The sequence below is a fragment of the Calidris pugnax genome, unplaced genomic scaffold, assembly GCF_001431845.1.
Source record: "Calidris pugnax isolate Ruff unplaced genomic scaffold, ASM143184v1 scaffold425, whole genome shotgun sequence".
Taxonomy (NCBI): domain Eukaryota; kingdom Metazoa; phylum Chordata; class Aves; order Charadriiformes; family Scolopacidae; genus Calidris; species Calidris pugnax.
The window spans coordinates 367,596-381,262 of record NW_015091137.1 but is presented as its reverse complement, the minus strand read 5'-3'; the positions used below and the strand labels follow the sequence as shown (position 1 = coordinate 381,262).

General features: G+C 61.2%; 2 protein-coding genes across 2 annotated transcripts in view; both read left to right on the top strand.

Annotated features, from left to right (window-relative positions):
• Nucleotides 1-1,054: 1,054 nt before the first annotated feature.
• On the top strand, nucleotides 1,055-12,015 carry WDR18 (WD repeat domain 18). Its single transcript, XM_014958628.1, has 10 exons — nucleotides 1,055-1,274; nucleotides 1,824-1,934; nucleotides 3,630-3,763; nucleotides 4,815-4,956; nucleotides 5,559-5,702; nucleotides 5,917-5,981; nucleotides 6,100-6,224; nucleotides 9,524-9,690; nucleotides 10,990-11,058; nucleotides 11,296-12,015. The coding sequence occupies exons 1-10, from the start codon at nucleotides 1,065-1,067 to the stop codon at nucleotides 11,425-11,427; spliced, it is 1,299 nt and encodes a 432-aa protein (XP_014814114.1). The 5' UTR covers nucleotides 1,055-1,064; the 3' UTR covers nucleotides 11,428-12,015.
• A 419-nt stretch (nucleotides 12,016-12,434) lies between these two features.
• GRIN3B (glutamate receptor, ionotropic, N-methyl-D-aspartate 3B) overlaps nucleotides 12,435-13,667 on the top strand; it is a 7,834-nt gene continuing 6,601 nt past the window's right edge. Inside the window, exon 1 of the mRNA XM_014958566.1 lies at nucleotides 12,435-12,577. Within this exon, the coding sequence (XP_014814052.1) occupies nucleotides 12,435-12,577 (143 nt within the window). The remainder of the gene's footprint in view (nucleotides 12,578-13,667) is intronic.

Genomic DNA, 13,667 nt, shown 5'->3' with positions numbered 1-13,667 from the left:
TTAAAAAAAAAAAAAAAAGAAAAAAAAAAAAAAAAGCCTAAATCAGTTTCTCTGGGGTTTGGAAAGAAAAAAGGAAGGGCCCCGGCTGCAGATGGACCCAGCGAGCAGATCTTAACTCAGGTGAAAAATGAAAAAGAAAAAAACCCACAAAAAGACAAAAAAAAAAGAATAAAAAACCACATTCTACCTCTGAGAGCGGCGGCCTCGGGCGCACCCGGGCCCCGGTGAAATATTTCAGTTTTGCAAACATTCAGGTATTGAAACTTTTGATTATTAAAAAAAAAAGATAAAATAAAATAAAAACACTGAAAGTTTACATTTTATAATAACATTATTATACAGATTGTATTTAAACTTCAGAATATTTAAGACAATTGTAACCCTGTAAAGTTGATGAAATATTAAAAAAAAAAAAAAAAGCTGTGTTGTCGGGGGTTTCTGTGTCGGGGGGTGTCAGGGGGGGCCCCAGGGCTGTAGGGTGCCCCTCATAGGGTGCTCAGGGGGTGACCCCAGGACTGTGGGGTCCCTATGGAGCACCTATAGGGTGCCATGGGGTCCCTGTGGGGTCCCCACAGGGTTGTGGGGTGCCCACGAAGATCTGGGGTGTCCGTGGGGACCCTATAGGGCTATGGCATCTCCGTGGGTCTATAAGGTCCCCACAGGGTGCCTATAGAGCTGTGGGGTGCCCACGAGGTGCCCATAGGGCTGCCGATGGAGAGACTATAGGGTGCCTTGGGGTCCCTGTGGGGTGCCCATAGGGCTGTGGGATGTCCATAGGGTCCCTATAGGACTACAGGGTGTCTCGGGGTCCCCACAAGGATTCGGGGTGCCCGTGGGGTGCGCACAGGTCGCCCACGGGCCCAGCGCTGCCCGGGGTCCCCCATCCCGGGCCGGGCCGGGGCGGGCCCTGCTGAGCTTCCTGCCGCGTGCGGGCGGCCGCGGCAGGTCCCGCCCCGCGCAGGCGCGCGGCCCCGGCGGCGCCGCTCCTGATTGGCCGTTGACGGGGGGGAGGGCGGCGCTCTAGGCGGCCACCGCGCTCTCTCTGGCCCTGGCGGACCGGGAAGATGGCGGCGCCCATGGAGGTGGCGCTGGTGTCGGACGCCGCCGGGCCGCTCTGCAACTGCTCCGTCTGGGAGCTGCACTCGGGCTCCGCCCTGCCCGGCTACCGCGGCGGCAACAGCGGCCCGCGCGGGCTGGCGCTGCTGGGCGGCGAACACCTGCTGGGGGCCCAGCTGGGCAAGAGCTACATCAACGTCTGGGAGCTCCAGAGGAAGGTACCGGCGCGGCGGGCGGGCCCGGGAGACCTCGGCTCGGGGGGCGCCCCCGGGCCCCGCGGAGGGACTCCCCGTCCTTGTGGGGATGCGCCAGGACCCCCTCCCGGGAGACCCCCCGTTTCTGTGGTGGGAGCCGCTCTTCCCATAAAGACCCCCTGTCTCTATGGTCAGACCCCCCCCAGGGCCCCTCTCTCCATAACGACCCCCCATCACCACACACACCCCCTGCTGCCTGTGCTTGGAGGAGGGTGGAGGAGAATTTTCTTTCCCTCTGTGGGGCTAAAAACAAATACTGCCACAAAAACGGCAAAACGCAGAGCAATTCGATGTGGTGTGCACACATGGACTGTGCTCTTCATCCTCCTCCTCTTCAGCAGTGAACCTCTGAACCGCGGTGCTGCTGATGTGGGTTGAGGACACGGCTCAAACATGGGCAGCCGTGGCGCGTCGGACGCTGCCAGAGCTGCCTCTTCTCCCAGGGCCTTGTTTCTCTCTCCCTCCCGTCCTCCAGCCCTTACTGAAGGGTCACCGTGTTCTTTTTACCCCCAGGACCAGCTCCAGCAGAAGATTATATGCCCCGGGCCGGTGACCTGCCTGACGGCTTCTCCCAACGGGCTCTACATCTTGGCGGGGGTTGCCGAGAGCATCTACCTGTGGGAGGTGAGGGGGCTGGGGCAGGGCTGGGGGCACAGACACTCTCACCCTGTACGGTTACTGAGTGGCCCTGTCCCGTCAGGTGTCAGTAAATCCACGTCATCTGGGCTCCACGGTGGGGTGAGGGCCTTGCTGGGTCATGGATGTTACAGCTTTCCTGGTGTGGTCTGGGCTCCCGTTGTGGTTTAACCCCCGCCAGCAACTAAAGCCCGTGCAGCCGCTCGCTCGCTCCCGCCCGGTGGGGTGGGGAAAAGAATCAGAAGAGCAAAAGTGAGAGAACTCGTGGGTTGAGATAAAGACAGTTTAACAGGCAGAGCAAAAGCCCCATGCACCAGCAAAGCACAACAAGGAATTAATTCCCCACTCCCCATCGGGGGTCCAGCCTCTCCAGGAAAGCCGGGCTCCATCACGCGTTACTTGGGAAGACAAACTCCATCACTCTGAATGTCTCCTCTTCCTCCTGCTTCCCCAGCTTTATACACTGAGCATGTGGAGAAATTGTGGTGGGAGGTGCTGGGTGAGGCTTAGGTCTGTTCATTCATTCTCTTCCCAAGCTGCTGCAGATGCCCCGGGGGTCAGATGTGGCTCCCTCAAAGCAGAAACACAGGACCTAGTTTTCCTTCAGCAGTTCTTGCACGTTTTAGCCTAAAATTTGTATGTGACTTGTGATCTGGATGTCTGCAGAGACTGCCGTGCTCTGGTCATCATCCTTCTATTTTTAATTAGCGATGTGTTTACGTGGGGATTACGCTACAATCTAAGCACTTCACCAAGCAAATAAAAGAACGAGCTTGTTCTGAGCCCTGGGATTAAACACTGAGATGTCTAACCTGGAAAGCTCTCGGTGCTGGGGGATGTTTCTGAGCTTTGTTATGTGGGCGGCTCTATCTTAATTCATCAGGTTTTTCTTTCCAAAATGTGCTCGTGGCGGCGTTGGAAGAAAAGCCTCGGCAGGGATGCTGGGCTGCAGCAGGCGGGAGTTACCCACTCCTGATGCTCTCAGCTGATCCCTGCTGTTTGTCTGCGCAACGTGGCCCTGTCTGTCTGTCTGTCCCCAGCGAGCCCAGCCGTGCAAGCGCTTCCCAGCCTGGAGCGGTGACGGCACTCTCAACCTCGGGGAGGGAACAAGCGCCTCGGAGAGGCTGCATGGAAATCACTGTAGAGCTGGGAATGGGCCCAAGAGCCCTCGTTTTGTGCCTTCTCTGTGAAACTGCTTGTTCTGCCTTGAATTGCAGCCTGGATTTATTTTTAGGTGCAATTCACACAACGAGAGGGAGTCGATTCTGTTCTTTTGTACGGGGCCCCCTCGCTGCCGCCTCGGTTCCCTCCCCATCTGCAGTGTTGCCTGTTCACAAGGAAAGCCCGGGGTTTAGGGAACTCCTTGTCCACCCTGAAGCCTCCCTTGGCCCAAGACCGTGCTGAAGTGCAGCAGCCCCTGGGGTGGCATGCAGCCTCCTGCAGCTTTTGTAACCCCCACGGCCACCTTGTTAGGTGTTGTGGGAGGTTGGAAAAAGCCATCAAAGTAATATTAATAGTAAAGAGGAAATCTTAACTGCACAGCTGTGTCTTGGCCAGAGAAAGCTCACTGGCATCACTAGGCTCCAGAGTTAACCCACAAGCATTGAGGACAGGGCGCTACGTTGTTCCAGGGCGTCACGGTGCTTGTTTCTTAACGCTCTCCTGCCCCTTCCCTTGCTCCAGGTCTCCAACGGGAACCTCCTGGCCATCCTGAACCGACACTACCAGGACCTCACATGCCTCTGCTTTACTGACGACAGCAGCCACTTTCTCTCGGGGGCGAAGGACTGCCTGGCCCTGGTGTGGAACCTCTACAGGTAACGGTGGCCCGTGGGGAGGTCTCAGCCCATTCGCACGGGGCACAGGGAGCGTCTGGGCGAGGAATATTAGAACAAGAGATCAGCCACCACTCCCCGGGGGCGGAATCAGCTCTGCCTAAGCCCGTGTGTCTAAGCTGTGTGTAAAGCCTGGTGACGAGTCTGTGCCCTCCTTAGGCAGCTCTTCCCCTGCCGTCATCCTGCTGCCCGGGAGGTTTGTCCCGGTGTCTCATCGAGTTCCCCAGGCTGTGACATACGGCTCTGACTTCTTTCCCCTGCTTGGTGCAGAGTGGATCGTGCCCTTCCCCTGCTCAGGTCTCTGTCCCCTCTGGGATGGGGAGCTCACTGGGGGCCCTCGTCCTCGATATCGCGTGTGCTGTGGCCACTGATGGTTCCTGTGTCCCGCTTGGTCCCTGCAGCCCAGAGAGCCTCGCCACCCTGCCCTGCTGGGCCCGTTCAGGCTGGGGTAGAGTTAATTTTCTTCGCAGTAGCTGGTGTGGGGCTGTTAGGGATCTGTGCTGGGAAGCATTGGTAACACGGGGATGTTTTAGTTACTGCTGAGCAGTGCTTACGCAGTGCCCAGTTTACAAGCTCACGCAGCTTCTGCCCCTCACCCCCCTGCCAGCAAGCAGGTTGGGGGGCACAAAGAGTTAGGAGGGGACACAGTGGGGACAGCTGACCCCAACTGACCACAGGGACGTTCCGTACCATGTGACATTGTGCTCAGTGTATAAACTGGGGGAGAAGGAGGAAAGGGGGGATGTTGAGAGTGATGGAGTTTGTCTTCCCAAGTAATGTGTGATGGAGCTTTCCTGGGGAGACTGGACCCCGATGGGGAGCAGGGAATGAATTCCTTGTTGTGCTTTGCTGCTGTGTGTGGCTTTTGCTCTCCCAATTAAACTGTCTTTATCTTAACCCATGCGTTTTTTCTCACTTCTGCTCTTATTCTTTTCCCCACCTCACTGGGGTTGAGTGAGCTGTGTGGGGCTGGGTTCCTGGCTGGGGTTAAACCCTGATGTGTGCCAACCCATCCCTCTGCTCTGCCCCACAGCGTGCTGCAGGCAGAGCCCTCCCAGATCCCCGACCCTCGCCACGTCTGGTCCCGACACAGCCTCCCCATCACCGACTTGTGCTGCGGCTTCGGAGGGCCCTTGGCACGAGCTGCCACTGCCTCCCTCGACCAGACAGCGAAGGTAAGGCCCGTCCCCTGCAGCGGGAGCCCCAGAGGTGCACGGGCCCCAGAGGGTTAAAGCAGAGTCTGCTGGGCTGCAGCAGGGCTCTCCCTCCGTGAGGGCTGCAGTGGCTGAATTTCTTGGCTGTCTCTGTGATGACTCAGAGCTGCCAGACCCATTAATGGGCTTTGCCTCTCCAAACACCAGCAGTTTCTCCGCACCTGCCCTGGGGCTGGGCCTCTCCGTGCTTTGCAGTCCCTCTTCTCCTGCGGAATGTCGGGGTCAGCTCCTCTCATTCCCCTCACTGATCTGCTCCAGTCTGGAGGGGTGGGGAGCAGAGCAGGCTGTAGCCCACCACTCGCTCCTCCTGCCCTGCAGAGTGGGGGGTCTGTCCTGGGGGGCACGATGGGCTCGCAAGGGGGCTGAGGCCCGTTTTGGAGCTGCCTGGGAGACTTGTCTCATGGTCAGGAAGGGCTGATCCTGGCTTCTGCCGTGGTTACACCTTAGGCTTGGTTTCCCCATCCGCAGGATGCTGCAGGCAGGTGCTGATAAGCAGCAGTGTGTTCTTCCAATCCTGTCGATAACATTTAAGCCCCTGATTCCTCTGTACCCTCTCGCTCCAGCTCTGGGAAATCTCATCTGGGGAGCTCCTGCTTTCCGTGCTCTTCGACGTGGGGATCATGGCTGTGACTCTTGACCTCTCCGAGTACCACATGTTCTGTGGTGGCATGGACGGGTCCATCTTCCAGGTTGACCTCTGTGCCTGGGTGAGTGCCTGGGGCTGTGGATCTGCTCCGTCTGCTCCCGACGTGGCACCCGGAGCCACTGTCACCTCCCGCCTGTGGGACTGGTGTGACCTGCCAGGGCGTGGGAGGGCCTGGGTTCCTGGTGTCTCCTTCCTGCAGACACAGTGATGAACCTGCTGGCTTCCATCTTCCTGAATTTAAACTGCTCTCTCCCTTCCTTCCTGCATTTCTGCAGCCAGTACAGAGAGACAGGACCTTCCAGACGGAGCGGGAGAACGGGAAGGTCTTCAAAGGGCACAGGTGAGGGACCAGACGTACCTGCCAGGCGCTCCCTCACCCCTGTCTGCCCACCGCCCCGGTCTCACACAGTCCTCGGGTCATCCCGAGTTTAAACTCCCTCTTCTCTTCCCCATTCCAGGAACCAGGTGACGTGTCTGTCTGTCTCCACGGATGGCAGCCTGCTGCTCTCCGGCTCACACGACGAAACCGTCCGGCTGTGGGACATCCAGAGCAAGCAGTGCCTCAAGACGATGAATCACAAAGGTAGGCACGCTCTTATCTCCAGGATCCTTTCCTCCTCAGCTGCCAGTGGCCGCTGCCGTCTCACTTGTGCTGCTGTGAGGCTGCCCTGGGCACTTGAGGCATTTCTCTGGTACTTGCCTCACACCTCCAGGAAGGGCACAGGCAGTGGAGGGACGCCTCAGCTGTCTGGAGTGATGTTTTGACCTTGCCCATGTCTGTTAACAACCTCTCTGTGCAGCTGTCAGGGAGTGAGTCAGACATTTCACCCTGTCTCTGAGGACATCCAGGATCTTCCTCTTTGTTTCCCAAAGGGACCTGTTGCCCCACATGTACCCCAAGGCCTGGGGAGGCTGCGGGAGCGGGAGGAGGTGTCTGGTCTGTGACCCCAGCAATGAGCACCCATGAGCTCATTAGGCCTGAAGTGAATCTGATATAAGCAGTCGTCTGGGATTTCAGTCTAACGGCTGTGATAAACCATGCAAACAAGCCTTTCCAGGCTCAGATCAGCAATTAAGTGCCTGGGAGCAGTGGATGATTTCGCCCTCCTGTTGCATTTGAGCTGTTGCTGACAGTGGATTTCTTCTGTGACCAGTTTCTCGCTGGTGGGGCTGGCAGCTGCCTAAACCCTCCCAGAAGGTGACAGTGGTGAAAGTCAGACCCTGTTCCTCTGTGACGCTGCCTCTGGCCAAGCTGCAGCCCCGGGGGGGCTGGGGGCCGGGCTGCCTGCAGACCCCTTCCTTCTGCTGCCAAGGACCGTTTCTGGACAGGCGCTGCAGTAGGTCTCCATTAGCCTTGCTCCACTGGCACCAGAGGGGTGACAGCAGACAAAATCTGAGCTGTGTGAGTCATCAGAGGAGGGGGGGGCCAAGCTTTCACCACAAGCCAGGCATCGCAACCCTCCTTGAGGCTGCAGGGAAGTGCAGATGGACACAAGCTCTTCCCATGAGGGGCAGGACCAGGCTGAGGGTGCCGCTGGGTGCCGGGGCTGGGAGGTGCAGGTGCTTTCTGCAGCTCCGTGGCTCACTTCTTCCTGCGGGCAGGGGTTTGGCTTCCCTGGCAGCCCTGGCACCGGTTCCCTGCTGCCGCCGTGTGCTTCACCGGAGCCTGGGAGCGGGCTCTGAGTCAGGAGCTGCCATCCAGGGGGAGCCACACCGTAGGGAGCACGAGGAGGAGGGTCCCTGCGTCAGGGAGCTCTGCAGCTCCTCTGTCCCAGTGCTGTCCCTCTGGGCTGGCCCTGTCACCCCCTTAGTGGGGCAGCGGGTTCCCTGCAGCACTGGTTTCCATCTCCCCTTGGCCTTTTCTCACCCCCTCTCCCAGCGGTGACCTGAGCCTCCCAGCAAGGTCTGTTCCCTGCCGCTGCCCTGCTCTCCCCTCCAGCGTGTTCCCTGAGCCTTTCCCTTCCCAAGGCAGAGAGGAGACAGGCTTTTCTACCAGGACTGACATGACAGCATCCTCTGGCCCTGCGTGCTCGGGAAAGCGAGGTCCCTCTGCTCGCGGGTGGCTGGGGCAGGTCAGAAACCGCTGCCCTCCCCACATGATGGTGCTGCAAATAGATCGGCAGGGTTGGAGTGTGGCTCAGGGCTTGAGAGGAGCGTAGCTGTGCAGCAGGAGGGATGCAGGGGGCTTTTCCAGCAAGGTTTGCTTGTCCTTGGTGGCAGGGGGCAAGTGGGGAGGCCAGGCATGGGCAGGGAGATGGACTTTGAGAAACCAGGCTGCTGCTGTTGGGTGATGGGCTGTGACTGCCCTGGGCAAGGCAGGGCTGCCCCTGGGTACCCAGCGTGGCTGTCCCTGCACCGAGGGGAGTGGGGACCAGTGGGATGGGGGGCAGTGCTCCCCAGTCCCTTGCCAGCGCTGCCCCAGCGTCCCTCCAGGCCTCGGTTCCTCTCCTGTCACACAAGCTCCATCCTTCTCTCTGCACACACCGTGTGGCACAGACTGTCCCTGGGGGCTCGTTCCTGTTATCCCCCCCCCCGGGGATGCTCCGGTTGATCCATCCTGCTGGCAGCTGCTGGTGCTGGAAGCCGGATTGTTTATTCTCTGCCAGTTGAGTCCGGTCCCTCTGCCCGCACCAGCAGGGTGTCACCCACCACCCAGTGCCCCAGCCATTGTGATGAGGTGGGCTTGGACGGGACCTGCAGCCTCACTGGGCCCCGAGAGTGGCTGGGGGGGGGGTCTGCCCTGGGTGGTGACCAGGTTTGGGGATCTGTGGGGTGGTTCACGAGACTTTTCTCTTCTCTGCCTTTCTCATCCCTTCCTTTCCAATTGCTCCTGGAGTTGCCGGTGGCCCAGCAGCAGCAATCTCACTAATGGACACTTTCATAAGCAGCAGCAAGTTCTTGTCTTTAGGGAGGGAGTGAGGATAAAACAAATGGTTTGTTACAGCGAAGCGTTGGCAAAGAGCAGCTTGGGGCCAGCCCGGGACTGTGCTGGCGGAGCAGCTCCTGGAGCCGATGGTTTGCTGCTGGGATCCAGCCTTGGGCCTGGGGAGGGTCGGGCTTCGGCGCAGGGTGGTGTAGCTGGAGGGGGAGATGATGGTGAGGGAGCCCTCGTCTGCATCAGATGCTTCTGTCCATCTCCTCTGCGGAGACTGAGCTCCCTGTCCCCAGGCCCCCCACCCCGGGTTTCCCCCCTCATCCTGCACCCTTCCCCGCTGCCTTCGGCGGGGATGCTGGGCGGGCGCTGCCTCTGCTCAGGTGCATCTGGATCCTTTTAACCTTCCCCTTCGTGCTGTCGGGTTCAGCTGGTAGAAGATGGATGGTTGGGGATTTATTAGGAGTGACTGAGCCGCTCTGCTCGCTGGCTGCCCGAGGTGTGGGGGGGCTTTGTGGGGCTGGGGGGTCACTGCGTCTGACAGGGACAGGTTTGGGATGTGGGGGACAGTGGGAGTTCAGCAGCGAGCGTGAGTTCGGAAGGGGAGGTGGAGGGGGCTGCTGACAGAAAGCAGCAGCCCGTGTGGGTAAATGCAGTAATTAAAGCACTCATTAGCTCTGCCAAACGAGAGTGTGTGATAGATCATTGCAGGAGACAGCTGGGGAAGTGGCAGCCGCTGATGGATGGCTGGCTCTGCGGAGGACGGCCGGGCCACCCGCTCCTCCCTGAGCCGCTGCCGGGCCCGGGGTGCGGAGCCGTGGCCCCGATTCCCACCCCCAGAGATGGGGAGAGGGGCTCAGCCTCCCCCGGGGGTGGGAGGAAGGCAGGGGTCCTGGCAGGTCCCTGCGCCCCGAGTTCTGCTCTGTTCTTGGGGCTGCCTGAGGCACCAGGCAGGAGACAGCCCCACTGGAGGGGGATCTGACCTGTCCCCTCCTCTTGTCCTGTCCCAGGTCCGGTGACAAACGCCTTCATAGTGCTGGCCCCAGCCAACATGTTCAACCCGGACGGGAAGCCCAGCGTGCCTCTGCCCAAATTCAGCAAACACCTCCACGGCACCGAGAGCAACGACGAGCAGGGCAGCGAGGGGGTGACGCTGCGCCTCGGGCTCCACCAGCAGGTACCGGGGGCGAGGGGGTGCTGGGGAGGGGGAGACGGGGTGCAGGTGGGGGGGTCTGTGTTGGAGGGTCCAAAATTTCTCCTCCAGCCTGAGCAGCAGCAGTGCCTGGTCCGTTGGTGATGGGCAGCAGCTCCACGCTCGGCCTGTTCTGGTCTTCCCCTGTGCTGCTAAACTTCCCCAAGTGCCATTTCCTAAAGAGCAGTGGAATTGCCCAATTAACTGACGTGTGGTGGGAGCGGAGCAGGCAGGGAACAGGCAGGGAGTGGGCAGGGAGCAGGCAGGGAACAGGCAGGCTCTTCCCGTGCTCTCCGCTGTATCGGGACTGTTCTCAGCCTGGGGATCGGAGCCCCCAGACCAAGGTCTCCCAGGGGAGCAGGGTCCTGGCTGGGGGACAGGGTGTCCCTTTGAAATCACCCCGGTGTCGGGGGGAGGTCTGGAGATGTCGGGACTCTGTGTCTCTGCCCTGCCCCAAGTCCTGCCTGTCAGGAGCCCCCCAGGCAGTGTCTTTGCCCCTCAGAGACTGTTCTCCCTCTGCGAACGCCCTTCTCCAGCCTGGTGAGACCCGTTCCTCCTCCCTCTCGCTGTCCTGCCTGGTGCAGTCATTTGTCCTCCCAGCCTTGTGCTGCAGCGTGGGCTGGTCCCAACACCACTGTCCTTCGGCCCCAGCGTGGCTGTCCCCGGGCAGGGGGTGTCCTGTACCACCAGTGGTCACAGGCTGGCTCTGTGCCCTGCCAGTCCGTCCCCCGGCCTCTCTGCCGGTGGTCCCAGGGCTGCTCTCCTCTGTCAGCATCTGTCCCCAGGCGAGTGACAGTCCTGCCACGGCTGATGGATGGGCTCCGTGTAGGGGAGGTAGCAGCCAGTCCAGGAGGGGCTCTTTGCTGCTTGGTGGAGGGTTTGGCTCGGCTGCTGCTTCCAAAACATCAGTCCCGCAGCCAGTTGGGCTCCTCCGTTCATGGCACGATGCCGGGGGAGCAGCCGGGGGTGGCGAGTCCAGGGCTTCCCCCCTCCCAGGGAACAGGCTCTGTCCGTGCTGGGAGAGGAGCCTGCAGACGCCTGCCCAGGGGGGCTGTTCTGGGACCCCCGTCCCTGTGCAAAGGCCCTTCCAGTTTGGAAAGGGGCTGCAGCTCCAGCCGGGCTCTGCCGGCGCCGCAGGGCTGGCTGTGCCCCACGGGGGTCTGCTTGATCACTGCTGGGGCTGGGACAGGGGGGTTTCTTTGCCTCCTCCCAAGGGAACCCTGCCCCGGGGGTGCTGGGAGAGGACCCGGGTCTTGTGCCAGTGTCTCCTGTCTGTCCCTGCAGGACTCTGGGGAGAGTTACCTGGAGAAGGCCGAGAGGATGTACGCGCAGATGTACTCCACGAGGGAAAAGGTGAGAGCTGCTCTGAGATGGGGGGTGCAGACCCCTTGGGGTGTCCTCTCTTCAGCTGGACCAGTTCCTGGGGCCCTGTGCAAGTTGGGGACGGGCAGGAGCGAGCCCTGAAATTTGCTGAGGGGAGAGGACAAAAGGATTTGGGATTTGCTGCTGTCAGGGGGAGTCCCAGCCTCTGCTGGCCGGAGGGGAGACCCCGGTGCCTGACGCTTTGCTGTTTGTGTTTTTCTGTGGCAGAACCTGGTGGGAGACCAGGAGCATCTGACGATCCAGGTGAGCGAGCTGGAGGAGGAGGTCAGCACCCTCCGGAAAATCAACAAGAACCTCTTCGACTTCTCCGCTCGCATCATCACCAAACCAGCCAAATGAGGAGGCCCCCCCTGCCCTCGCACCCCTCGGCCTCTCCCTGCCCGGCCCCGGGGCACCCGTCCGCGCAGCGGTGCCGGCCCACGGAGCGCGCCAGGGCGTCTGCCCGCTGGCTCTGGCGCCCGTTGGAGCAGAGGGGACTGAGCCGTGCGCGGGGGCTGCGGGGGCTGCGGGGCTGCTGCCTGCGGGACAACACAGGGACCGCTCTCACCCCCCCTCGCTGCTCGGTGCCGCGGGGGCAGAGCCGAGCCACCGGCTGCCGGAGGAGCGTCGCTGGCTCCCGGGAGGGGGGTCAGGAGGTGGCTCCTGCTCTTTCCCCGTCTCTTCCCCTGGCCCTTTTTTGGTTCTTTTTGTTACTTGACCCTGCAGTGCAGACAGAAAAGTGGTTTTTTTTCTCTTAATACCGGTTTGAGATTGGATTTTGGAGACCCCTTCTGCCCGTCCCGCCCTGGGAAACGCTGCTCCATGTCACCGGACCCTCGCAGATGGGACCCCACTGGGGGCTGAGCAGCTCCTGCTCCTGGGGGGGGGCCAGGGGCAGGGAAGGTGCTGCCTGGGGACAGGCGGGGGGTCCCTGGGGTTCCATATCCCCCCTCCTGCTCCGGCGGGGGAGAGGGCAGGGGGCTGTGGGGGTGTCCCTGGGCTCAGAGTGCTGGTGGGGATTTTGGGGCACAGGGCTGACTCCTCTGGGGGGGGGCAGGGGGGGGCAAGGTGCTATTTCCAATCTCGTAAGTTGACAATTTATATATATTTGGATCCAGCTACTTTGTTTTGACGGTGTTCTGGGGAATCGGCCTTTTGTATCGTCACGAGCATGGCAGCGGGGGTTGTGGGTTTTGTTTAGGTTTATTTTTTACATAAAAGATTTGTTTTTTATAGTGAAAGACGCCTGAGGCTTTTCTTTAACACCCTGTCGGTGGCCGCAGATCTCGATAAACCCTCCCCAGCTTTGGGAAGTTGTGCTGCTCCCTCGTCTCTGTCCCCCGGGTCCCTCCCTGTCCCCACGAGGGATGGAGGGGACCCCCTGGGTCTCGGGGACCGTGGCCATCCCCGTGCGCACCCGCGGCCTCGTCCTGTGCACCGGAGGGAAGCACACTCGATTTAAAGTGCACTTTAGTGACGATGGTGCCCGTGCTCCCCCCGGCTCCCTTAGGTCGTGCTTTTAGCTTAATAAGGGCCAATAATAAGGTGGGTCTCCAGGGGCCACAGTGGGAGCGTGTCCCCCCCACAGGGAGAGCCCCGAGGCCCCCCCCAGGAGGGTGGCAGGCTGCACCCCACCAAACCCAGACCCGAGCCCTCCCTCCCAGTCATCCCTTACTCCTTCCCAGTGCCCCCCGGTGGGGTGTGTGTCGGGGCAGGAGTCGGGATGGGGCTGCCCTGTGAGTCCCTGGAGGAGCTGGGGTTTTGGGGGGGCAGTTTCATGCCAAGAGCCTGTTGTGTCCCCCCCCAGCTCCCGCCCGGGGCAGTGGGTGCTGCTCCATGGTTATCCCTGGGGGACCAGCACCCCCAGGAAGAGGCCTCCAGTGCTCCCCGTGCCCTGGCAGGGTTTGCTCTGACAGCGCCCCCCTCCTCCGCAGGGGGAATTCATTAGCCGTGACTCATTAAATTTGCCTGGTGATCAATACTTTTTGCCAGCTGGTATTTGGCTCCCTTTCTCGCTTTCTTTTTCTTATTAATTTAGCAGAGCCTCGCTCTCTCCCTGGCAGCCGGCGTTTGGGCTCCCGGGGCCGAGCAGCCCCGTGCCGTGCCTCAGTTTCCCTGCTGTCGGGGGGGTGACCCCACTCCCCCCCCGCGGAGGGGGCTGCAAAGCTGCTGCGTGTCCGGCTGCGCCCCAAGAGCCGGGGCCGTTCGCCCCTTCCCCACGCCCCGGGACCCCCCGAGTTTGGGGCTGTGTCTCCGCAGGGGGATGGAGGGAGCTGGGGGGGGCCTTTACCGCGGGGGGGGACACAATTTACGGCTCCGAGCCCGGCTCAGCACCGCCCCGAGAGGCTTCTGATGCCCGGGCGGTGGCGGGGAGCACCGGCATCGCCGTCCGTGAGCGCCCGGCCGGAGGAAGAGGAGGAGGAGGAAGGTCCCGGTGGTCCAAAGGCAGCCGGGCCCCCGGGAAGCGCGGGGGGGTCCCTGTGCCGGGGCACATCGCGCTCCCCTCCGGGCTCCCCACGGTCGCAGCCCCCAACCGGCAGCACCGGGCGGGTGGGGGGCCCCGCTCTGCTGCGGGGTGCGGGGAGGGGGGACCGGCGTGA